We start from the raw sequence: 24599 nt of genomic DNA, 5'->3' as shown, positions 1-24599 counted from the left end.
AATTGGCTACACCAAATAATACAGGCCTAATTTACTTCAATTTGTATACTTGTTTGCCTTGCTAGACTGTAAACTCAATGAGCACATGAAATTCCTGTAAACCACTATACCTAAGTACCTAGCACATACCTAGCACATTGTACACATTTAGTATTTATTTCTTAAATGAATGAATATATGACGGGGGAAAAAATCTTTTAAATGAAGACCTATGAATGTACCCAACATTCAAAGAATTTCAATTATTCAAAAGTACTTTTATAAGAACACAATTCTCACCCACCAATAAAACTACTGCTGCCTTGTAATCATAAATTTTAACTTTTATTTGGGGATGGGGAGGGGAAGATGGTGGATGGGACAAAGTTGGGAGATAAAGGAGGAGGTTGTCACAGAAGGAAAACGTAGTGACAAGAAACAGCCTCAAAGATATTCAGGGGGTAGATAAAATCAAAGTTAACCATGATCAAGGGATTCTAGGCCTAAAAACAGACTTGGATCTTTTGTCTTTTTAAAGCATTGACTGGAAAAGGGAAAGGAATAGAGATCCACCACCCACTAATTTTTCTGAAAGAACTGTTTATTAGCAGTTCCTAAGTCAGGTGTTGACTACAGTAATAAATATAAAAACTTCATTTTCTCCCAAAAGAAACACTATTGAAACAATATGGATTTGGGGCACCAGAGCTGAATTTGAATCTTGACTCTTAAGTTTCATGAATATTCCCTTCAGAGCATAACTCTTTAGCAGTAAAGTTTAAAATATTATGAGATCATGTAACGTTTGCTGGAATAATTCAGTTATATAAACAAGTTTGGTTTGGGCTTTTTTTTTTTTCAATAAAACAAGTACAATCTATAAATTCCACTTCTTGTAACACCCTTATAATTCCAGTTCTCTAATTCCTGAATACAAAAGGATGTTCTACTTAGAATCTGTAATAAGCTATAACCAGAAGTCAAATGAATAGGAAAGTAAATGTAAGCCATTTGAGAAACAACATTTAAGAGAAATTTACATGGTTGAGTTACAACTGATTACTACCAATCCCTTGCTTCTAGGACGCATTCTGCTGGATGTCCCTCCCACTTCAGGGACTGCTCCCACTCAGTCTCTGTTGATTCCTTTTGACCTTTCCAACTTCTGTCAAATGAGCATTCAGGAGTTTGACATTCTTTTCCATCACATTGGTAACTTGAGCCCAAACAGCACATCTGAATTCCAGACACAAATCCAACTACCTTGACAACAGATCCCAAAACAAGGTTCCTGATCCTCCTTCCCCAAATCTACTCCTCCAGGTTCTCCATGTCAGTCACTAGCAAGTCCCTACTTCCCAGTTATTTGGGCCAAAAACCTCATCATCACTCTTTTAACTCTCTTTCTCCCACATCTCCATATCCATCAGCAAAATCCAATCTATTTTCAAACCACATTCAGAATCTGACCACTTCTGGTCATCATCACTGTAACCACTTCCTGTCACCAGGATCCTAAACTTACCTCCCCAATCCCACCAGTGGCTCTTTATAATCTAAACAGAGCAGCTACAAAGCTGCTTTAAATTTAAAATTAAATCACTATCCTGCTTCTTCCTTTCACATGAATCACAGAAGCCAAAGCTAGTTCAATAGCCCACAAGCCCCATAGTCTGCACTCCTCCCACTACGTCCTAACTCCCCTGATCGCCACAAGGTTCCCCATACTCACCCTGGTCCAGTTCACCTGGCCTCCTCACTGCACCTGCACCATGTCAGTCCTCCCCCAAAGCCTGCAGAGCCGTACCCCTCAGCTGACTGAGATCCCTATCCCACCCGGTGCCCTCCCCCACCAGCCCCTTCCCCCCACCTCCGCTTTCAAGTTGTGAATCAAATACTACCCTCACAAAGCTTCCTTAACCATCTGTATAAAAAGAGGCATATTCTTCTGCTCCCCTACACCCACTTTTCCCTGTCTTTCTGCCACCTTTATTTTATTGTTTATCCCCTGCTTCCCAAGGGCTTCCGTGATAGCTCAGTTGGTGAAGAATCTGCCTGCAATGCCAGAGACCTTGGCTCAATTCCTGGGTCGGGAAGATCTGCTGGAGAAGGGATAGGCTACCCATTCCTCCATATAGCAAGAATTTCTGGTTTATTCTGTTCATTGATACATCTCCAACACCAGTTAAAAATAAGCACCCAGGGACTTCCCTGGCGACCCAGTATTTAAGAATCTGTCCTGCAATGCAGGGGACGTGGGTTCAATCCCTGGTCGGGAAACTAAGATCCCAAATGTCGTGAAGTTACTAAAGCCCTCAAGTCACAACTATAGAGTCTGTGTGCCACAACAAAAGCCAAATCAATCAATAAAAAAGCACCCCCATTTGTCATTTAAATCAACTACAAGGGGAAAACCAGTCTACACTAAAATATCAAAGAGTGCTATTAAAACGTGTAAAACGTTATTTTGAACACAAACTATCAAATCTTAAAATCATAACCATTTTTTGGTCAGGATGAAGAGAAATACTTTTATGCATACACCAATGAGTATAAATCGGTATAATATTTTGGGAGAACCATCTACCAGAATTAATCACCATTAAATATGCATACTCTTTGACCTTAGCATCATACCTCACTTCAGTGGTTTTAAATGGTATTTCTCACTTCTTAGTATATTTATTAAAACATTAATCTTTGGTTCAGTATTTATTGTGTAGCCCTGCCACTAGAAATCTAAGCACCATGAGGGCAAAAACAGTTCTAAGTTGCACTGGCAGCATCTAGGACAGTGCCTGGCACAAAGGCGTTCCAATATTTAGATTCATGCATGCAAATATTACAGTGTTTTTTGTTTTTCAGTCACACCACACAGCATGTGAGATCTTAGTTCTCTGACAGGGATCAAACCAGTGCTCCTTGCTTTGGAAGCACAGTCTTAACTAATGGGATCACCAGGGAAGTTCACTACAATCTTACTATAATAAACAACTGAGTAGTTAAGAACAACACAATGTATTCACACAGTCAGCTTACATAAAAATATCTGAACCACACTGAATGAAAAGTACTTGTTAAAAGGTTATTTTTTTTTTCATCTTTAAGAATTCTTTGAAGAAGGAAATGGCAACCCACTCCAGTATTCCTGCCTGGAAAAATCCCACAAACAGAGGAGCCTGACTGTCTGTAGTTCATGGGGTTGCAAAGAGTAGAACACGACTGACAGAGCATGCATACAAACACACAACTTTGAAGAATAATTCTTACCCTTTCCCAAGTTATTTAACTAGAACCATCTTTCTACTCTTGCTAAAGTCTCCTCTTAATTCATAATACACCTGTAGCATAGTCAATACAGAAACTTTTGTATCTAAAATTCACTGTTTCTCTGGCATAGGTACTACAGACAGTATACTCTTATGGAACCCAACCATGCCCGTTATAAAAGTTGAACTTTTTGAAGTCAAGTTAACCTTTTACCAAGATACACAAGAAAACTAGCATTCCATGTAGACCAGCCCACTCTATTGACCAGATTGTTACTGGCTAACAATTGTTACTAGCTAACAAGACTAAGTAGAACACCTTATAATCCAACAATATTCATAAACAAATGTAAAGTAATAAATACCCTTGAAAGCACATTCTAAATTTATCAGAATTTATCTTATTAAGATCTTACTTATGGTACTGCTGAGTTTTCTGCATTAGTTTCTCTGGCAAACCATCTTCATCATCAAACTGTTCCATGGGCTCCACAATGACTGGACGAGGGGTCCTGGATAGGTAAAAAGCATTAATAAGAATTAAAACAGTATCTAGAACTAAAATCTTCCTAGAAATCTTTTATAATAATTCCAAAATACAAACTTGGAAAATTTATCTGAGAAAAAAGTCTCAGAAAGTATCACATATACACATAAAATCAGTCAATAAACACTGGCGCACCAACACAGGTGAACATCTAAGTCAAAAATGAGTGCTTATTTTTAGAGCATGGAGTCTATTCGAGACCACAGAAAAAAACATCAACATAGACCTGCCTGACCACTGCAGTTAACTTCTACAAAGGGCAACGCAGAGGAGCAAGTATCCAACTCGCCTGTGTGTTTCATCCACACACATACCCGGACCCCCATCCCCTCCATGGCCTCAAACTCCCAACTTCACCCAGCTCCTAACCTTCCACTGCCCAACTAGTCTCAAAAGGAAAAGTCTTTCTAAAACCTAAAATATATCAGCCTAAAAGATGTCAGTCAAGCAAAAGGGAAGGGGGTGTAGAAGTGAAGTGAAGTCGCTCAGTAGTGTCTGACTCTTTGCGACCCCATGGACTTTAGCCCACCAGGCTCCTCCATCCATGGGATTCTCCAGGCAAGAGTACTGGAGTGGGTTGCCATTTCCTTCTCCAGGGGATCTTCCCGACCCCGGGATCGAACCCAGGTCTCCCACATTATAGGCAGACGCTTTACCATCTGAACCACCAGAGAAGTCCAAGGGGGTGTAGAGGGACAGCCAAAAGCAACACAATCAAGGAAGAAATGGGGTGTGGGGACAAGAGTAGATGATGAAAGAGTTGACCTGGAAACCCTCCTTCTGTATTGTTTTCCTAAGGAAGGGAAGGCTCACTGAAGAAAGACAAGAGAAATAAGTGGAGGAGATGACATACTAATATTAAAGTTTCCTTGCTATCAGTCTCTCAGCATGAAAGCAAGTCTGAAAAATGAACAGATGCTTTAAAGAGAAAAAAAAATCATGGCTAACTTCTGAGGTGTTAACAGAGGAGCTAGAGAGGTGAAGGAGCTTTCAGGGTTCAAAATATTTCCCTTTATAAATAAAGACCCAGAGATTAACAGAGACTAAATCCTTCTCTATATGGAAAGTAAAGCTATAAAATGGTCACATAAAAAGTTATTCCTGAGCTAGTGAGACATCTGAGAGAAAAAAAGAATCACAAGCATGTGTGGAATACCTTAGAGTAAATAAAAACAATGCAATTAGAAACCTCAGGTAAAGTGAGTGGAAACCCAAAAGAAAAAGAACTTACAGGCCTCATTCTCCAGTCTGAGACCTCATGTCAATACATAAAAACAGAAATGTAATAAAGAATGAGTAAATAGACCCTCAGAGAGTTCACATGACTCAATGAAGTTTGAGAAAGCAGCTGAGAACTCCTGAACCCACCCAGCCCACAGGAGGATGTGGTACTTGTAAGAGGACCCAAAAAGGCCCAAGGACAAAAGGAAGACACGTCGTATGAACCACTTACCCCCTGGAAGCTGAGGCAGGACCACAAACATTCAAAGAGTAATAGAGCCAGGTAAGAACTACACCTGAGTAACTGTAATTGTACACCTGAGTAAGTGTTATAATTATAAATTCCAACTTCAGGGACTTCCCTGGAGGTCCAGTGGTTAAGACTCTGTGCTCCCAACACACTGGGGGAAGGGTTCAACCCCTGGTTAGGGAACTAAGATCCCAGATACTCCAAGGCTTGGCCAAGAAAAAAAATTCAATTTCAACATAAATGTGGCCACTAGATACTTTTCTACAAGTTCTCTGGCAGAGAACTTGACAAACACATACAAATGTTATATATTTACATCTTGCTTCCACTATTCCATTTCTCAAGAGATATATGAGTAAGTGAGTAAGGATCACCCACAACCATTCATCATATTAAGACCATGCATGTTGCACACAAGGGACATCTTTAAGGGACTGCGTCTTGTTTTATTGGGATACGTGCTAAAATGTGAACATTTATGGCTTCATTGTATGCACCACTCTTGTGTCCAACCCACCTTGTTTATTTAAGTTTTAAACTTAACATAAGGACTCAAAGTTCTCACTACTGAGCACCCTAGGTTCAATCTCTGATCAGGGAACCAAGATTCCACACCCCACAAGACTTGGGAGACGTGGCAAAATAAAGAAAGAAGGAAAATCTAACTTAAATTTTGTCTACAGGACTTTCCTGGTGGCTCAGTAAGTAAAGAATCTGCCTGCCAATGCAGGAGACACAGGTTCGAGCCCTGATCCAGGAAGACCCTACAGGCCCTGGAGCAACTGAGCCAATGCACCACAACTACTGAGCCTGTTCTAGAGCCAGGGAGCTGCAACTACTGAAGCCCAAAGTGCATCACCACTAGAGAAGAGCTCATGCAGCAACAAAGACCCAGCAGAGCCAAATAAGTAATTTTTAAAAATTTTATTTATACATGTAATTACTTAATTTACTCCTTCTACAAACATAGGTAAATATTATATAGAAAAAAAGACTGACAACCATGTGTTAAATCTGGAATTGTTGATACCTTTTCCTTCTCACGTTGCCCCTAAGTTAATCATTACTTTGACTGTAAAACTGATAAATGTTCAAGTGTGAAAAATTTTAAATATAGTAATTTTTATGTAACCAAGTAAGACCCAGGACTTCTCTGGTGGTCCAGTGGCTAATACTCAGCATTCACAATGCAGGGTCCCGGGGTTCAATCCCTGTTCAGGAAACTAAATCCCACATGCCACAACTAAGACCTGGTGCAGCCAAATAAATAAATAGATAACTTTTTTTTAAAGTATAAAATACATTGATAGGCAACGGAAAAAATTTTAATATTCAATTAGGATTAAATTCTGACATTCAATATTAAATAATAATATTGGGTAAGCGTTGTTTCCTCAGTGTGACAATTACACTGCAGCTCTACAAGAGAATATTCAAAGGATATACATGCCAAGTACTGTAATTCAGTACTGTACTCTGCAGCCAACTCAACTGAATCGGCAAATAAAAAAGAAAAAAAAAAATGTATGTATTTCCCATAGTGAAAAAGCTATGGCAAAATGCTAACAATTAGTGAAGATAAAGGTAACATTTACACTAACATTAAAGGATTCTTTAAAGGGAAAATATCTTTCTCTAAATTGAAATTAAAAGACACATTTTCCTGTTTCTGAGGAAACAACTCCCACAGCATTGTTAGGGTATAATTCGGAAAACAGTAAGAACAGACCACTACATCTTCATTTAAGTTAACCTGCAATGATCTTTAAAACAACAAAAAAGTGAAAGAAAAATTCGAAAAGTGAGCACTTTTCATTATCATTATGCCTCCTCAATTTATGTGAGTTCTAAGTATCAGCACTTCTGCTGCTCTAGATATGATTCTAAAGTTTAAAGATGTGGGCATACCATTATAATCATAAATTTTTAATTTTCCCTTTTTATCATTTTTCTGCCTCGTTAGTAATTTCGAAACAGCATAGATATATAACTTATACATACTTTTTCAACTATGTGTTAAGCATTATACATACTGTATACAAAGCTATTTATCTAAAGCCATGTATAGTATACAACATTTCATGACAATTTAAAGATATTTTCAAGAGAAATCTTGATTATAAAAGATGTCTACATTCAGAAACAAAATCCCTGTAATATTAACTAAGATATCTGAGATTCAGTTAGTCAATAAATCTGATCACCTAACAGGTTCCAAGACTAGTAGGAGCTAGGGATCCAAGGATAAACAAAACAATCCCTGCCAAGTCTTCTAAAAATTGCCCCCGCCCCTAAATGAGAAAATAAAAGGATCATTTTAGAGCCAAGAAAAAAAATCACACTGTCAGAAGGAATAAGAGAGGAGCCACTTTAGATAAGGCAGTCAGGAAAACCCTCTCTATAAATCTACACTTCAGCTGAGACCAAGTATTCAAACAGCAGGGAGGACATCTGGAGCTCCATGAGAAGCTTTAACAACAAAAGACCTAAGCAAGGAAAATCTACAGAAAGTAGAAACCACTCCACCTGTGGCATACTTTAAGAAGCAAGGAATTTGGCATCAGACTGAACTCCACCATTTATTAGCTGTGAAATCTTAACAAATTACTTAACATCTCTGAGTCAATTTATTATCTGAAAAATGGGACAAATAATAACCAGTTCTCCAGAAATCCAAGAGATCGTGATTATGAAATAAGACAGATAAAATGTTCAATACCTTGCCCATTCCCTCTAAGTGTTGTGTGTTAAGTGTTAGTCACTCAGTAATGTCCGACTCTGTGATCCCAGGGACTGTAGCCAGCCAGGCTCCTCTGTCCATGGAATTCTCCAGGCAAGAATACTGAACCAGGAGAAGGAAATGGCAACCCACTCGTTTTCTTGCCTGGAAAATCCCATGGACAGAGGAGCCTGGTGAGCTACAGTCCATAGGGTCGCAAAGAGCCGGACATGACTGAGAGACTTCACTTTCACTTAAAATCATTGCAGACAGTGCCTGCAGCCATGAAATCTAAAAAATTTTTTAAAAAATAAAAATAATAAAAAGAAGAATACTGAAGCGGATCACCATTTCCTTCTCCAGGGGATTTTCCCAATCCAGGGATTGAATCCTCTTGCATTGCAGGTGGATTCTTTACCATCTGAGCCACCAACCAGGGAAGCCCTCAAAACTGTATATAAATTATTTTTTATATAAAACATTTAATTGACTGGTCTTTGGGGGGAATCTGATGCATCACCAATGTATTACAACTGGACCACTAATCTTGTAGCTTCATCAACATTAAATGGTACATTTTCATGACACTGCTGAGAAAACTGTTTCTGCAGCAGCTCAAAGCAAAGGCCTTTTGAGAAGTCTATATGTTCCTTTTGTTTATCTAGAAAAGCTTTATTCACTGTTAACTTTTTCGGCATTCACAATGTTTATATTCTTAAAGATTGGTGGTAACAGGTTTTACTTTATTTTTAACCTTAAAGCTTTTTTAGCTAGTTATATGGAATACATTCCTGGACTTCTGCTCTTTTAGTTTGTTCTTGGCCATCATCAGACCTCCAAGATCCCTGTGCAGCTGCTCAAGTTCCAGGTGATGACATCTGCATGTTATTTATGAATTATTCTAAAAGCTACCTGTTAAGAAATACTTTGGCCACCTGATGTGAATGGCTGACTCACTGGAAAAGACCCTGATGCTAGGAAAGACTGAAAGCAAAAGAAGAGGGCGGCAGAGGATGAGACGGTTGTATGGCATCACCAACTCAATGGACGTTAATCTGAGCAAACTCTAGGAATTAGTGAAGGACAAGGAAGCCTGGCATGCTGCAGTCCACGGAGTCACGAAGAGTCTGACACGACTTAAGTGACTGAACAAGAAGAAATAGTTAAATATTTATCAGTTACCGACTAACAAACCGCAATTAATCAAAGCTTACAACAGAAAACATATACTAATTACATGCTTTGCCTACTGCTTTAGGACTTGCTTTCCTTCACTCTTTCTATTGCAAACTTACTAAGAATCCAGGAAATATCAGAATACAAGTGTCAGGATTATAGTGTTAAACGAGACAAAGTCCCTACCTCAGGGGAGCTTACATTCTAGGTAGAGAATGCAACCTTAAGTGCTATGAAGAAAAGTTAAGTTGGAGAGTAAAGCATTAGGCTATTTTAACGTAAAACAGTCAGCTTCCCTTAGGAGATAACATCTTACCAAAATGTGAATGAAATGTGAGAGCAAGATCTGTGATGACGGGGAAAGAGAGCATCTCTCTAAAGCAAAGGGAATGGGAACAAGACCAAAATCTCTGAGAGAACAAGCTGGCAGAGCTGTAAAATGTCTGCTCTGCAAGAGCTTCAGCACAAATGCTTAACTGTCAAAAACAAACTGAAAAATGCTTCACAAGTCACCAAACTAAGCTCCTTGGAGATAGAAAACAATTTTTCTACACTGTCTTTGTATCCAATTCCCCAAACCCTAAATATCTGAATGATTCCAATCAATAGCTTAAGTGCCAGAGCTAAAAGAAATCCATTCAATAATCAACTTAGGAACTTTTACAAATTCAGTCTGAAGACTAAGAATGCACATTGAGAACTTTCTTGTGGGCAAACTGAAAAGAAAGCCATGTTAATATGGCAACAGGTTTAATGACCACTATAATTACTTTAAAATATTTTTAAGCAAATGGACAAACACATCACATTCATGGATTGGAAAAGTGCTGATACTGTGAAGATGTTAATGTTCCCCAGAATGATCTGTAGATTCAAAACAATTTCAACCAAAAGCCCAGCGAACTTTTTAAATTGACAAGCTGATTTTAAAATCAGTAAGGATATACAAAGAAATGATAATAACCAGAACAATTAAAAAAAAAAAGAATAAAGCTGGATGCTACTATCTGACTTCAAAGTCTAGGATAAGGTAATTAAGAAGTACAGTAACAGCATAATAGACATACCAATCAATGAAACAGGAAAGAGAGCAGATTTTTTTCCAGTTACTTGATAAAGGTAAAAGGTAACAAAGGGAAAATCATAACCTTCTCAATTAATGGTGCCAGAACATTAAAGCAATGAACTGCTATCTCACCTCATACTCAAAACGTATCACAGGTTTAAACAAAAAGCTATAAAATTTCTCAAGAAAATATGAGAAAGCTTTGCTACCTTAGGAAAGGCAAAGATTTCATATACAAAAATTCCAAGGAACAAACCAAGAAAGAAAATAAATTGATAAACTGGACTTCACAAAATAGAACAACTTCTGGTTTGAAAAACACGATTAAAAAAAATTTAAAGGACTTCCTGGTGCTCCAGTGGCTAAGACTCTGCACTCCCAATGCAGGGGACCTGGGTTCGATCCCTGGACACTCCGACACGCGGCAACTAAAAATCTTGCCATATGGCAACTAAACATTCTACATGCCCCAGTTAAGATGGAAGATTCTGTTTGCCGCAGCCAAGACCAGGTGCAGCCAAATAAATCCATTAAATAAATTATCTTTTTTAAAAAATTAAAAAGCAAGCCACAGACTGGGATAAAATAGTGTTAATACAGGCCTAGACCCAAAATTGTCAAAAAAACATTAAGACAAACCAGCCAATTAAAAAACAGGCAAGGAACTTCTCTGGTGGTCCAGTGGATATGACTCTGTACTCCCAATGCATGGGGGCCGGGGTTTGACCCCTGGTCAGGGAACTAGATCCCACATGCCACAACTAAGCTGCGGTGAAGCCAAATAAATTTTGTTTTCAAGGCAAAAATATCAACAGACATTTCACAAAAAGACACATATCCAAAAAGCACATGAAAAGATACTTATCATCAGTTGTTAAGAAAACAATATTTAAACCACAAACAGACACCACTACACTCACTAGAATATCTAAAAATTTCAAGTGTTGCTGAGGGGCATGATCATTAGAACTCTCTTATTCATTGCTAGCGGGAATGTAAAATGATACACATATCTAGAAAACAGTTTGGGATTTCCTCATAAAGTTGAACATACATTTACTCCTAAGTATTACCTAAGCTACATGAAAGTATACTGTTCACAAGAAGTTTTATACACAAATGTTCGTAATAGCTTTATTCACAAAGGCCAGTAGTCAGAAGCCACTTGAACATCCACCCAAAGGTCACCACAGTTGTAACTTGGCCATAAAAAGGAACAAAATACTAATATAGTGATATGGATGAAATCTCATAAACATTATGCTAAGCAAAAGAAATCACACACAAAAGAATATATACTATTAATATATAACTTCATTTATATGAAATATAAGAAAAAAACAAAACTATAGTAACAGAAAGATCAAGAGCAGTCTAGGCAGGGATAAGAGGAGTAACTGCAAAAGGACACATAATTTTTGTTGGATGCTGAAAATGTTATCTTGATTGTGGTGGAGGATAAATGACTACATACATTTTTTAAAACTTCACTGCACTATACATGCAAAACTGGATGCATTTTAACATATGTAAATTATATTTCAAAACTGATTAAAACCTCATTCATTAAATGTAACGTTTTGCTTTGCACCTAATACATATTCAATAGGCTGAATAAAAATGGTAACACAAAACATTCCTGAGATTCCATATGGATTAATACACTGAAGTTTGAGTAAACTATTGATTCTTGACTCCTGGAGGTACACAAATAATACCCTTATTTGTATTCACTGAATACTTACTCAACACCTATTTACCACATGCCAAGACAACATACAGGGAAGGAACTACATAGAAAAGAGGCAGAACAGAAAGAAGCCTATGTGTAACTCTATAGAAGACGTTTAAACTTACGTTGTTAGCAAGAACGCCCCATCACCACATCTTTCCAGAGCCTTTCGTGCAGGAGGTTTTGCTGCAAATTCCACAAAACCTTTTCCCGTGGCTCTACCACGATCATCCACCACAACAACAGCTTTCTCTACTGGACCAAACTGGGAAAATGCTTGCTCTAGTAGCTCATTGGAAACCACTGGAGAAAGGTTCTTAACAGTTAGGGCTGCTCCATGTGTAGCGAAACGAATTCGGAGAGGTCTGCTCTTCAAAATGGTGCCATCCAGCTCTGCTTTTGCAATTTCAGCCAGTGTTCTGGACTCCTTTTTAGGAAGAAAAAGATCACTTTTTAAAAAATTACAGTTAACAAAAAAATTTTTAATAGTGGCTTGTTTCTGAAGAGGGCTGGGTAGTTTTACAAAATGGCTGACAGGGCCACTTTGTTTCTGTGTCTTTCAGTTATGGTATCACACGTATTTTATTAATTTTAAGATAAGTAGTTTTAAACATTTTAATAGAAAGTTCCAACCTCAACATTCTGTTAAAAATCCTCAAAGATGATCTGTTCATAAACAGACTGCTATTGTTTAGTCACTAAGTCAAATCCAACTCTTTTATGACCCATGGAGTGTAGATTACCAGCTATTAAACATGCAACCAGTATCTTTTATAAGTCTCCTAAATGTATTAAAGGAAATACAGAAATACTTTTTAAGACCAAGTATCAATTACTAGAAACTATTATTGAAAATAGTTTCTCTATACACTTCATGTTTGTTATTTGTATCTTAATAATGTGTACCACCTCTCCAATGCCGGACAAATCCCTTTTCATTTCCATTTATTTTACATTATTTGTTTAAAAAAAAAAAAACTGCCATCAGGTGTTATTAATTACTTCTTCTAAAACATTTTCATGGTCTACACATTTCTCCCACTACACTAAGAAAAGCAAATACCCGTTCATGGGCTATAAGAAGTCTCTCCATTAAACAGAAAAGCATGTACACATATCCTTGTTATTATAAACTAGAGAATATGTTCATTGCCGAACTACAAGGTAAGTGAATTTCCTTCTTGAAGAACTCAAAAAGTTTCTACAAAACACAGGCAGGCATCTAATACAGCAAACTTGTAAACTTACTACAGGTATGTTCTTTTTCAGTTGTGAGAACTTCCAGCAAAAAACTGAAAGAGGCTTAATATGCATTTTGTGAGAAAAGTACAAATTGTACTTTCTAATGAAAAAGTCTTAAGATCACAACAGCTTTTTATTCAATCTCTGAAATGTTCACAACAGCTTTAAACTACTTCACTTATGCAAAAATCTACCTACAGAATTAATTTTACAAAAACAAATGAACCTAACCTCTTTAGATATTCAAAATGGCCATTTTATTACTCTTTAACTCTGTAATAGCAATAGTACCAGCAAACATTTCACAAACACCTAACAAGGGTTACGTCCTTTGCAGCCAAGATGTCAGTAATTCAACAACTCTTGAGAGCTAACTTTTAGGAACGGAGTCTTGGATTAGAATTGCTGTCACACATATAACTAGGAATGAGAAGAAACATGAGCAAATTTCATGGGGTGATGATAGTATCTTGATCTAAAATCACAAGATTATATACTAAGTATCTGTGCATCTCATTATACGTAGGTTTCAAATACCTTAAAAAACAAAATTGGACTCTAGTTAATGGTAAGCATGCTGAGTCATGGACTGATGGATGGAGTGAGACAGAGATGAACAGATACGTGAAAAAATTACAGCAAAATTTAATTGTAGACTCTCGGTATTGAATGTATGAATATTGAGTGTATCAATGTTCGTTTCTAAACTCTGAAAGTAGTCATAATAGTATGTTTGTGGGCAGGGCAGGAGAGAGCGAGCCTGGTGAGGACTCTATGAAGTGTTTCTAGAGGGCATCTTCTGTTCAGATTCAGTCAGATATAGTGACAAAGTGTGACATGTCATTTTTCAAGATAAACAAATTTTCATTTTTATGTTAAATCAAGTACTTTTTATTGTTGGAAACAAATACAATTTTTAATACTTTCTAGGAAAAATAATAAAATGTTTATGCTGTCAAGAATTTCATGCCATAGTGCATCTTCAAAGTTTATACTTTTGGTTTTAAATGGTTGTACATCAGAGTTTCCCAACCTCAGCATATTATGGACAAGATAATTCTTACTGTGGGGGCTGTCCCGTGCACTGTTGGATGTTTATGCCAGTAGAACCACCCCTCCACCACCACTGTTTAACAACCAAAAATGTCTCCAGACATTGCCACATGTCCTCTGTGAAGTAAAACCACTCCATTTGAGAACTACTGCTCTATATGTGTACTGAAGTAACTATCAGACAATTAAAATTATGTACTTGAAATGAACCAAGGATTTCCTTACTTCATAGCTCAGAAGTGACAATAACTTTTACTAAGTGGTTATTACATGCCAGTCATTTATTCCTCCCCCATATATTAATACACATACACAGGTCTTTGCCTTATCCTTCATCAGCCTCACCAACAATCTCATGAAGTGGGTTTTGCTACTATCCTCATTTCACATAGGGAAACAGGCTTATAAAGGTTCAAGTAACTTGTCCAAAATCACACACAAATCTGATTTGAACCTATACAAAATTCACAATTCATCAATACAGCCTTCCAGCTCTATCTCTGAATCACACTCTTCATAAAACGTTGAAATTACAGGTTCTTAAAGGAATACAGAAAACAAAAAACTGAAGTTACTACCCCAAGAGAGACTGCTTGAACTTGGGTCTAACAACCTCCACTGGCTCCACTTGCCACTTTCCAACAGCCACTACACCAGCACTACACACTACAGCCATTGTGCTGGCTGTAGCCTGTTGTTTAGTTGCTAAGCTGTGTCTGACTCTTGAGAGACCCCATGGACTGTAGCCCACTAGACTCTTCTGTCCATGGGATTTTTCAGAAAAGAATACTGAAGTGAGTTGCCATTCCCTTCTCAAGGAGATCTCCCCAACCCAGGGATGGTAACCGCCTCTCCTGCATTGCAGAATTCTTTACCACTAAGCCACCTGGGAAACCCCACACCATTACCAATATTCAGATCAGGTACTTATATTCAGATCAAGTATGCACTATGATTTTCCTAAACAGAAAAAAAATGTCTAATAGCTCACAAATATTTAAAGTTTTTAAATTCACCTGTTAAACACAGAGTTCAGATTAAACAGTAAAGTTACCCAGGAACTCAAATCTCAAACTAAACTGTAATTTCCAACTGAAAAATTTTTAACATTCTTACACAAATATTTAGGGTGAAGGCTCTGAAGAAGCGTATCTCAAAAGAGCAGACAATAGCAGCCCTTCTCACCTCCCCATTTCACAATCCTATAGAAAGCTTTTTTGAAGAAAAGTGAGGACCCGTGTTATCCAACAGTAGCAGCCACAAACCACATGTGGCTATTTAAACTGAGAACAAACAAAATTTAAACTTCAACTCCTCGGCCGCAATAACCACATTTCAAGTGCTGAACACTCACATAGTTATACTAGTGACACTTAATTAAGATCAGTTTTCTCCATATTAAGATTTTTGCCTTGTCCACTCACGGAGAGAAAACCTATTAAAGTACCTGAACCAAAGATTTACTTCATAACTCAGGATACTGATAACTTTTACTTAGTGGTTATTACAGGCCAGCCATTAATTCCTATTAAGGTTTAGATGAAACGGGAAAAAAACGCGTGCTATTCTACTACCACAGGGCGTAAGGGAGACACAAAAAAAGCGGTAAGTCCTCGTGGGAAGTTCCCTCACGCGAGCCAAGCGACAGCCGCCCGGCTTGGGGGGAGGGGGAGGAGTCCGAGGTGAGGGAGAGGTGACGGGGGGTCGAGGTGAGCCGGGGACAGCAGAGAGGCGAGGTGAGCGGAGGGAAAATGAGGGACCTCGCAGCGCCCGAGCCCCGGGAGGCCCGCGCCCCAGCCCGCCCCTCACCAGGCGGATGAAGCCGAAGCCGCGGTCGCGGTTGATGAAGACCTCGCTGGGCTCGCCATAGCGTTCGAACAACCGCTTGAAGTCGTCTTCGGTGATGTCCGTGGGCAGGTTCCCCACGAAGAGGCGGCAGCGCTGCGTGTACGTCTTCTCGCCCGGCTTGAGGAAGCTCTTGATGTCAATGGTGAAACCGCCCTCGTCAGCCGGCCGGTCTTCTCCGGCGGGCGCGGCGGGAACCGGCGGCTCCCCCGGCAGCGCGAGCGCCAGGGCCGCCGGGTCCCCCTCTCCGGCCGCCGACTCCAGAGCGCGAAGGCGCGCCGGGTTCTTCTCAATGCGCACTTGCTTCAGGTTTCCTCTCAGCATCATCTCAGCGCGTGCCTCCCGAGCCGGCCGAAAGCTCGAAATGCACGTTGGTGTCGACCCAGGGAACAGAGGTCGGGAAGAACTAGCTTCGAAACACCTCCAGCCAGCCGCCCGCACTCACGCCCAAGATGGCGCCGCTATAGCCGCGGTCGGAGAGAGAGACGCCACGCAAGCCCCGCCCCTCCAAGGGCGCGCTGAGGCCGATGCGCCTGCGCACTCCTGCGCCAACGTCGCCCTGGAGGCGTGCGCATGCGTACCCATGTGCGCGCTTCCCTGTTCCCAGCCTTCCCAGGACTCGGAAAGATGCGGGTTCTCAGTACAAGATAACAGTGGCCGTAGGTGTTGCAGCAGTGTGTCAAAACGCAATGATTCAGGGAAACATCCACATTCTCCTTGACATCCAGCTCTATTTTCAATGACAGCGGGAAAGTGAAGACTTGCAGATTTTATACATAGCATGAATAACGAGGTATTTCCCAGTAATTGAAACAAGTGAAAATACATTTCCGCCCTTTTCAAGAGCAAGGTTATTATATTTCGTAATGAAAAATCCAGTTCTATATAATAGTTGTGATGTTGATTATTCACCTCAAAGAAGGACTCCCTGAACTATGGATCACACTCTAGGACAGGGTCATCAAACGTTTTCTGTAAAGGGCCAGATGGTAGATATTTTAAGATTTTCAAGCCGAATACTATGTCGGCCAAACTACTCAATTCTGCGCGGTACCGCTCCCGGCAGGCACATTAAGTATTCAAAAGAAATCCATTCACGGTCACTTTACAAACCCTTCAGTTTCTCGTGAATTTAAATGCTTATTTTAGAATGGGCAGTGTTGCTGTGCTGTGCTTAGTCGCTCAGTCGTGTCCGACTCTGCGACCCCATGGACTGTGTAGCCCCGGTACCCCTCTGTCCGTGGGATTTTCCAGGCAAGAATACCGGAGTGGGTTGCCATGCCCTCCTCCGGGAATCTTCCCGACCGGGGAAGATCTCCCGGGTCTCCCTCATTGCAAGTAGGTTCTTTACCCATTGAGACACCTGGAAAGCCCAGAACAGCAATAATACTTAGTATCGGCCAAGATTTTGCATGAGACGTTTAAATTAAAAAATTGGAGAACGGGAATGCCTCTGCTATTTACCCAGCTGGAATGAAAACCTGTGTTCACACAGACATGTATGAAAATCTCTATAGGGATTTTATTTGTAATCAACGAAAACTGGAAAGAACCCAAATGTCCAACTGGTGAATGGACTAACAGTGGTACATTCATATAATAGAACATATTCAGCAATAAAAAGGAAAAAACTACTGATAAACGCAATAATGTGACTCAAAGGCTACACACTAAATATATGACATTCTGGAAAACTAGCTACAGTGGTTGCCAGAAGCTGGAAGGGAAAGTAAGGTTGACTAAGTAGAGACAGAGAACTTTTTGGAAAGACGGAAGTAAACCTTAGCGATTGCCTGACAGTCCAATCCTTGGTACTCTGCCCTTTCACTGCAGTGGCCCCAGGTTCAATCCCTAATCTGAAATAAGATCCTCCCCACGTCACTCATAGATGATATTGTCAAATTTGTTAATTTCACTGAAGAAAAAGACACAATCAGAAGAAAATTGCCTCATTCTATCAGCACCAAATCAACCTACTTAATTCCATATGTAGCCATACGTGCTGCCTTAGGTCCTATTAATAAAACGACTGGTCAAAAATCCCAAGGACAAACCACTGGATGGCATCTTTTAAGTGCTTTGCTTCTACAGTTACCTAATCCCCTTCCAAGGTGAATAGTTACTTGATCTAATAGTTAATAGATCAGTTCTATTGAACTATTCAGTTCTACTGAACTATTCCCACCAGCAAAAGAAACTGTTAATGAAACTAGCATCTTGAAAAAAAAAAGCGGGGGGGGGGGGGGGGAACTATTCCAGAACCACAGGTTGTCCTTTAGTTACCATTTCTTGTTAGAGAAGACTCCAGAGTCCCTTGGACTGCCAGGAGATCCAACCAGTCCATCCTAAAGGAAATCAGTCCTGAATATTCATTGGAAGGACTGATGCTGACGCTGAAACTCCAATACTTTGGCCACCTGGTACGAAGAGCTGACTCATTTGAAAAGACCCTGATGATGGGAAAGATTGAGGGCAGGAGGAAAAGGGGACGACAGAGGATGAGATGGTTGGATGGCATCACTGACTCAATGAACATGGGTTTGGGTGAACTCCAGGGAGGAGGATGCACAGGGAGGCCTGGCGTGCTGTGGTTCATGGGGTCGAAGAGTCCGACAGGACTGAGTGACTGAACTGAACTGTAGTCAAGCAAGAAAGGAAACAAGTTGTGTTTGCTTTGTCTTGATTCACTCATCACCTGATTTCTCCTTCAGCCACACGAGCACATGTCTATCCCACATTCCATCCCACTGAAACCTCTCTTGTCACCATGGGCAACATCTCCCACTTTGACCAGAGACAGCTGTCCTGTCACAGATCTTGCAGTAGCATTTGACACTGTAGATCTGGGAGTTTCATCACGTGTCATATAGAAAAAATACCTTCTTTGCAGAGTTTTTGTGCATATGAAACGAATTAATTCAAGTACAGTCTGCGACTTCCCTTGTGGTCCAGTGGCTAAAACTCCACACTCCCAGTGAAGAGGGCCTGGGGTTTGATTCCTGGTCAGAGAACTAGATCCCACATGCTACAACTAAGATGTGGTACAGTTAAAGTATATAGTCTTAGGGAAACAGTCTGGCATCATAAATACAACTCTATTATTAATGATCACTTCCCTCCTACTTTCTTAAAACAGTGTTTTATCTTTTGCACTGTGATATTCCCTGATATTCTCACAGCCACTGGCCACTCTTCACTCTGTCTTTGCTGGGAATCTACACTTGAGAATGTTGGAGAACCACAGGTCTGAGTTCTCTTCTGCCGTACTTATTCCCTAGGTCAGACCATCCACACTGAGGTGCCTCAGAAGCATTGGAACAGGTTTTCTTAACTTCAACACTATTGATATTTTAGACTGATTATTTATGGTAAGGAAATGTGTAGCTGCATGGCTGGCTTCTACTTACAGGGGTGCTATTGTACTGGGCATTACTCTAATTGCTTTTTACTTATTAACTCATTAATCATCACAACACAGTCTTTTAAGATATATATATATTATTATCACCTTAAAATTTTTACTTATTTTTGGTTATGCCGAGTCTTTGTTGCTGTGTGGGAGCTTTCTCTAGTTGTGGTGCTCGGGCATAGTTGCTCCACAGCATGTGGTATCTTCCTGGACCAGGAATAGAACCCTAATCCCCTGCATTGACAGGCACTTAACCACTAGACTATCAGGGAAGTCCTCATCTTTTTTTAAGACTATTTTTTGGAGCAGTTTTCGGTTGGCTGCAAAATTAAGAGGAAGGAATACACTTTCCTATACACTTCTTACCCTTACACCTGCACAGTCTCCTCTACTTAACAACATCCCCCACCAGATGAGACATTTGTTACAGTCCACGAGCTTACACTAACACGTCATCATCAACCAGAGTCATGACATTAGGGTCACTTTTTATGTTGTACATTCTGTGAGTCAAACAAATTATAATGACCTGTATCCAGCATCGTAACATCACACATAGTATTTTCACTACTCTAAATCTCTTCTGTTCTCCACTTATTGATCCCTCTCCCCATCCAACCCCTGTAACCCCTGATCTCTCTACTGTCTCCATAGTTTTGCCCTTCCAGAATATCTCAATATTGAGTCTTCCTATTCATCAACATGCTATGTCTCTCCTTTTATTTATTTCTTTGATTTCATTTATCAGAGATTGGTAGTTTTCCTCATATACATCTTATAGGTAATTTGTTAATTTTTATCTAAGTATTCATTTGTTTTGGGTGGTAATGGAAGTGGTATTGTAATTTTAAGTTTCACTTGTTCATTGCTGGTGTGTAAAAACATTACAGTCTATGAGGTCCCAGAGTCACACACAACCTAGCAACTGAACAACTATAGCAACAACAACAAATTACTGACTTTTGTGTATTAACCTTGTATCCTTCAATCATCCATTTACTTTTTTTTTTTTTTGGCCATAGTATATGTCTTGTGAGATCTTAGTTCCATGACCAGGGATGGAACCTAGGCCACCCAGAAATGGAAGCACAAAGACCCTAACCAGGGAATTCCCCCATTTAAATACTTTTAATTTATATATGCCTTTAATTTAAAGTGGGTTTCTTATACACAACACAGAATTGAGTCTTGCTTTTTGACCCACCCTGACAATCTTTGTCTTCTAATTAGTGCATTTAGATCACTGATGTTCAAAGTGATTACTAATACAGCTTGATTACTATCAACCAATTTTTTTGGAAAATTTATTTAACTGCATCAGGTTTTAGCTGAGGCACTAAAGATCTTTCCTGGCAGCGAGTGGTCTTACTCGCCCTACAGGATGTGGGATTTTAGCTCCCCAACCAGGGATTGAACCCTTGCCCCTGTGTTGCAAGGCAGGTTCCTAACCACTGGACCACTAGGGAGGCGCCTTTCATATTTTTCATCATTTTCCACTTGTTGCTCTTATTCTTTGTTCCTATTTTTTAATGGTTTTTAATTGAAATAGTTAATGTACAATGTTATGTTCATTACTACTGTAATGTGACCCATTTATACACATATATAAATTCTCTTCCATATTCTTTTCCATTATGGTTTATCAAGTTCCTATTTTTGTATACCACTCTCTGCCTTTTGTGATTTTAATTAAGCATTGTATAGTTTCATTTTCTCTCATTCATAGCGTATCAGCTGTATTCATTGTTCTGCTTTAAGTGGTTGCCCTAGATTTTGCCATATACATTTATTTACAACTAATCCTAAGACCACTTTCAAATTATACTGATTACTTCACTAGTAGTGTAATTTATAACAGTAAAATAATCCTTATTCCTCCCTCCCATCCCTTCTATCTCTGCAGTCATTCATTTCATTTATACATAAGCATAAATAAGTGGGTAGCCATTCCCATGCTTACATTCCCAATGTAACCAGGACTGAGAGCTATGGGCCTCCCCAAAGCCTTTCTCAACAGGAGCTTATGGATTGCACATAATAGTATCTAAAGCATTGTCTGAAACTTTTCAATTATGAACACAGAGCAGGGTTTTACACTCAGATAATCAAACATGCAAACAAAAATAAGCCAGGAGATGAAGAGGAAGGTCAAACCAGTTAGAGATGATGCACACAGAACCTGAAGTCAGGACAGGGTCTGCTTCTCAGGGAAACAGGATTAGAAAGGCAAGCCTCTGAGGGATGGAAGGAAGGATCATGGATGAAGCTGACAGTGTGGACGGTCAGGCCTGATAGGCAGTATCCTTGTACCAAGCCCTGAAGCTGGTGTGTCCTCTCGAAACCCTTATGTTCAAGTCCTGTCCCCCCAGGACCTCAGAATGCAACTGAGGATTTGAAGATGACATTTTAAAGAGGTGATTAAGTTTAAATTACATCACTGGGGGGCCCCAATCTGATGTGACTGGTAACTTTTTAAGAGTTTAGGGAATCCCCTGGTGGTCCAACGGTTAGGACTTGGGACTGTCAATGGGTCAGGGTTCAATCCCTGCTCAGGGAACTAAGGTGACAAGCTGTGTAGCATTGCCAAAATAAATAAATAAATGGGTAAGAGGATGGCATGTAATTTTTCTTCCTTGTATTATTCTTGTTAGGTGGTGTTGTTTACTTGATATTTGTTAAATTTGTTACTTGATATTTGTCTATGGTATTTCTGACCTTGTAAAACAAGCTGGGACAAGCCCTTTTCTTTCCATTCTCTAGCAGTGTTATGTTCAAGATCTTGTCCCTAAGAAAGAGAAGGAATCTGAGCCTATAGTTTCTTTGTGGGAAGGCTTGTAATTTCAGAGTCAATTTCTTCAACAGGGAAAGGCTATTCAAATTTTCTATTTCTTATTGGGACAGATTTGGTAAATCACTTGATAGACAAGTGATTTGTCTATCACATCAAACTTACCAAATTCTTGACCTAAGTTGATCATAATACCTCAAGCTTTTAGTGTTCGTAGGATCTCCAGAGATCTTTCATATTAGTTATTTCTCCCATTTTTGATCCCTTAATTAGTTTTAATAATGAAACTGAGTAGAACTCTGTGGGGTCTGCCTGGGTATAAGCCTCTCCCTGTTCCACACCTTTTGTCTGTAGAAGCAGCTTTGGTCTCTGAGACCTTCCCCAAGTTCTTCCTCAAGGGATGTAGGTAAAAAACTGAGCACACCCTTGAGTCATTTTACAGAAACGGGGGCCCCACAACATGAATCAGTTCAGTTCAGTCACTCAATCATGTCCAACTCTTTGCAACCCCAAGGACTGCAGTATGCCAGGCCTCTCTGTCTATCACCAACTCCCAGAGCTTGCCCAAACTCATGGAAACTGCTTAACAAAGTCAGAGCCCCCGGACACACTGGAGCCAGAATGACAGAAACCTGTTAAGACCCAACCAGTCAGAACCATGTCCACACAATTAAGACCCTTACCTTAATTTTAGTCTTTAAAAACACTTGCCTTGAAGCCACCAGGGAATTTGGGCCCTTTGAGCCCCAGCTGCCAGGTTTACTTGCTGGCACCTTACAAATAAACATTACCTTCCTTCTCCACAAGCTGGGTCAGTGCATTGACTCTGGTCAGTGCCTCAGGTGGGCAGACCACAGTTTAATTTGGCAAACTAGTGGTTTACAATTCTATTAATTTATAAGCATATGACTTATGAAAGTCTTTTTAACACATGCCTGACTGAGGTGTTAGTGCCATTTCCCAAGTTTCAGGTTTCCCTTGCTTTATCTGTAAGTATGAAATGGGTTAATTGCTCTTCACTTCAAATGTGACTTCCACAACAGAGACTTGTAATCATCTAGCAATACAATCTCAGCTCCTAGGACTTCCCTGGCGGCCCAGTGGTTAAGATTCAGTTATTTCCACTGCAGGGGGCATGGGTTCGATCTCTGGTTGAGGAATAAAAATCCCACCTGCAGCAGCCAAAAGCAAAAGTTTTTTCAAAACCTTCTCTACTCCAGAACATTCAGTTCAGTTCAGTCACTCAGTTGTGTCCGACTCTTTGTGACCCCATGAATCGCAGCACGCCAGGCCTCCCTGTCCATCACCAACTCCTAGAGTTCACTCAGACTCACGTCCATCGAGTCCGTGATGCCATCCAGCCATCTCATCCTCAGTCGTCCCCTTCTGCTCCTGCCCCAATCCCTCCCAGCATCAGAGTCTTTTCCAGTGAGTCAACTCTTCACATGAGGTGGCCTAAGTACTGGAGCTTCAGCTTTAGCATCATTCCTGCCAAAGAAATCCCAGGGGTGATCTTCAGAATGGACTGGTTGGATCTCCTTGCAGTCCAAGGGACTCTCAAGTCTTTTCCAACACCACAGTTCAAAAGCATCAATTCTTCGGCACTCAGCCTTTTTCACAGTCCAACTCTCACATCCATACATGACCACAAGAAAAACCATGGCCTTGACTAGAGGGACCTTAGTCGCCAAAGTAATGTCTCTGCTTTTGAATATACTATCTAGGTTGGTCATAACTTTTCTTCCAAGGAGTAAGCGTCTTTTAATATCATGGCTGCAGTCACCATCTGCAGTGATTTTGGAGCCCAAAGAAATAAAGTCTGACACTGTTTCCACTGTTTCCCCACCTATTTCCCATGAAGTGATAGGACCGGACGCCATGATCTTCATTTTCTGAATGTTGAGCTTTAGGCCAACTTTTTCACTCTCCTCTTTCACTTTCATCAAGAGGCTTTTTAGCTCCTCTTCACTTTCTGCCATAAGGGTGGTGTCATCTGCATATCTGAGGTTATTGATATTTCTTCTCGCAATCTTGATTCCAGCTTGTGTTCTTCCAGTCCAGCGTTTCTCATGATGTACTCTGCATAGAAGTTAAATAAGCAGGGTGACAATATACAGCCTTGATGTACTCCTTTTCCTATTTGGAACCAGTCTGTTGTTCCATGTCCAGTTCCAACTGTTGCTTCCTGACCTGCATACAGATTTCTCAAGAGGCAGGTTAGGTGGTCTGGTATTCCCATCTCTTTCAGAATTTTCCACAGTTTCTTGTGATCCACACAGTCAAAGGCTTTGGCATAGTCAATA

The 24599-nt window shown here is 39.9% G+C and overlaps 1 protein-coding gene and 1 pseudogene across 8 annotated transcripts in view; both read right to left on the bottom strand.

Moving 5' to 3' along the window:
• Positions 1 to 16643, bottom strand: part of PSPC1 (paraspeckle component 1) — a 92713-nt gene extending 76070 nt beyond the window's left edge. For 6 of the 8 annotated variants that reach the window (XR_011259481.1, XR_011259479.1, XR_011259480.1 and 3 more), the window contains exons 1-3: positions 16064 to 16600; positions 12085 to 12386; positions 3665 to 3760 (exon numbers count right to left, since the gene is read on the bottom strand). Coding sequence is in view for 2 of the 8 variants with exons in the window: in XM_069601754.1 (XP_069457855.1) it covers positions 3665 to 3760; positions 12085 to 12386; positions 16064 to 16426 (761 nt within the window). In the remaining 6 variants the exon portion in view is untranslated. Of the gene's footprint in view, positions 1 to 3664; positions 3761 to 12084; positions 12387 to 16063 lie in introns of all 8 variants that reach the window. The other 2 variants (XR_011259478.1, XM_069601753.1) reach the window with 2 other exon arrangements.
• On the bottom strand, positions 8474 to 8891 carry LOC138446631 (ribosomal biogenesis factor-like; annotated as a pseudogene).
• Positions 16644 to 24599: the final 7956 nt, after the last annotated feature.

The sequence above is a fragment of the Ovis canadensis genome, chromosome 10 (genome assembly GCF_042477335.2).
Source record: "Ovis canadensis isolate MfBH-ARS-UI-01 breed Bighorn chromosome 10, ARS-UI_OviCan_v2, whole genome shotgun sequence".
In the NCBI taxonomy this organism is placed as follows: domain Eukaryota; kingdom Metazoa; phylum Chordata; class Mammalia; order Artiodactyla; family Bovidae; genus Ovis; species Ovis canadensis.
The sequence above is the reverse complement of the archived record's forward strand: the minus strand, read 5'-3'. Positions and strand labels throughout refer to the sequence as shown.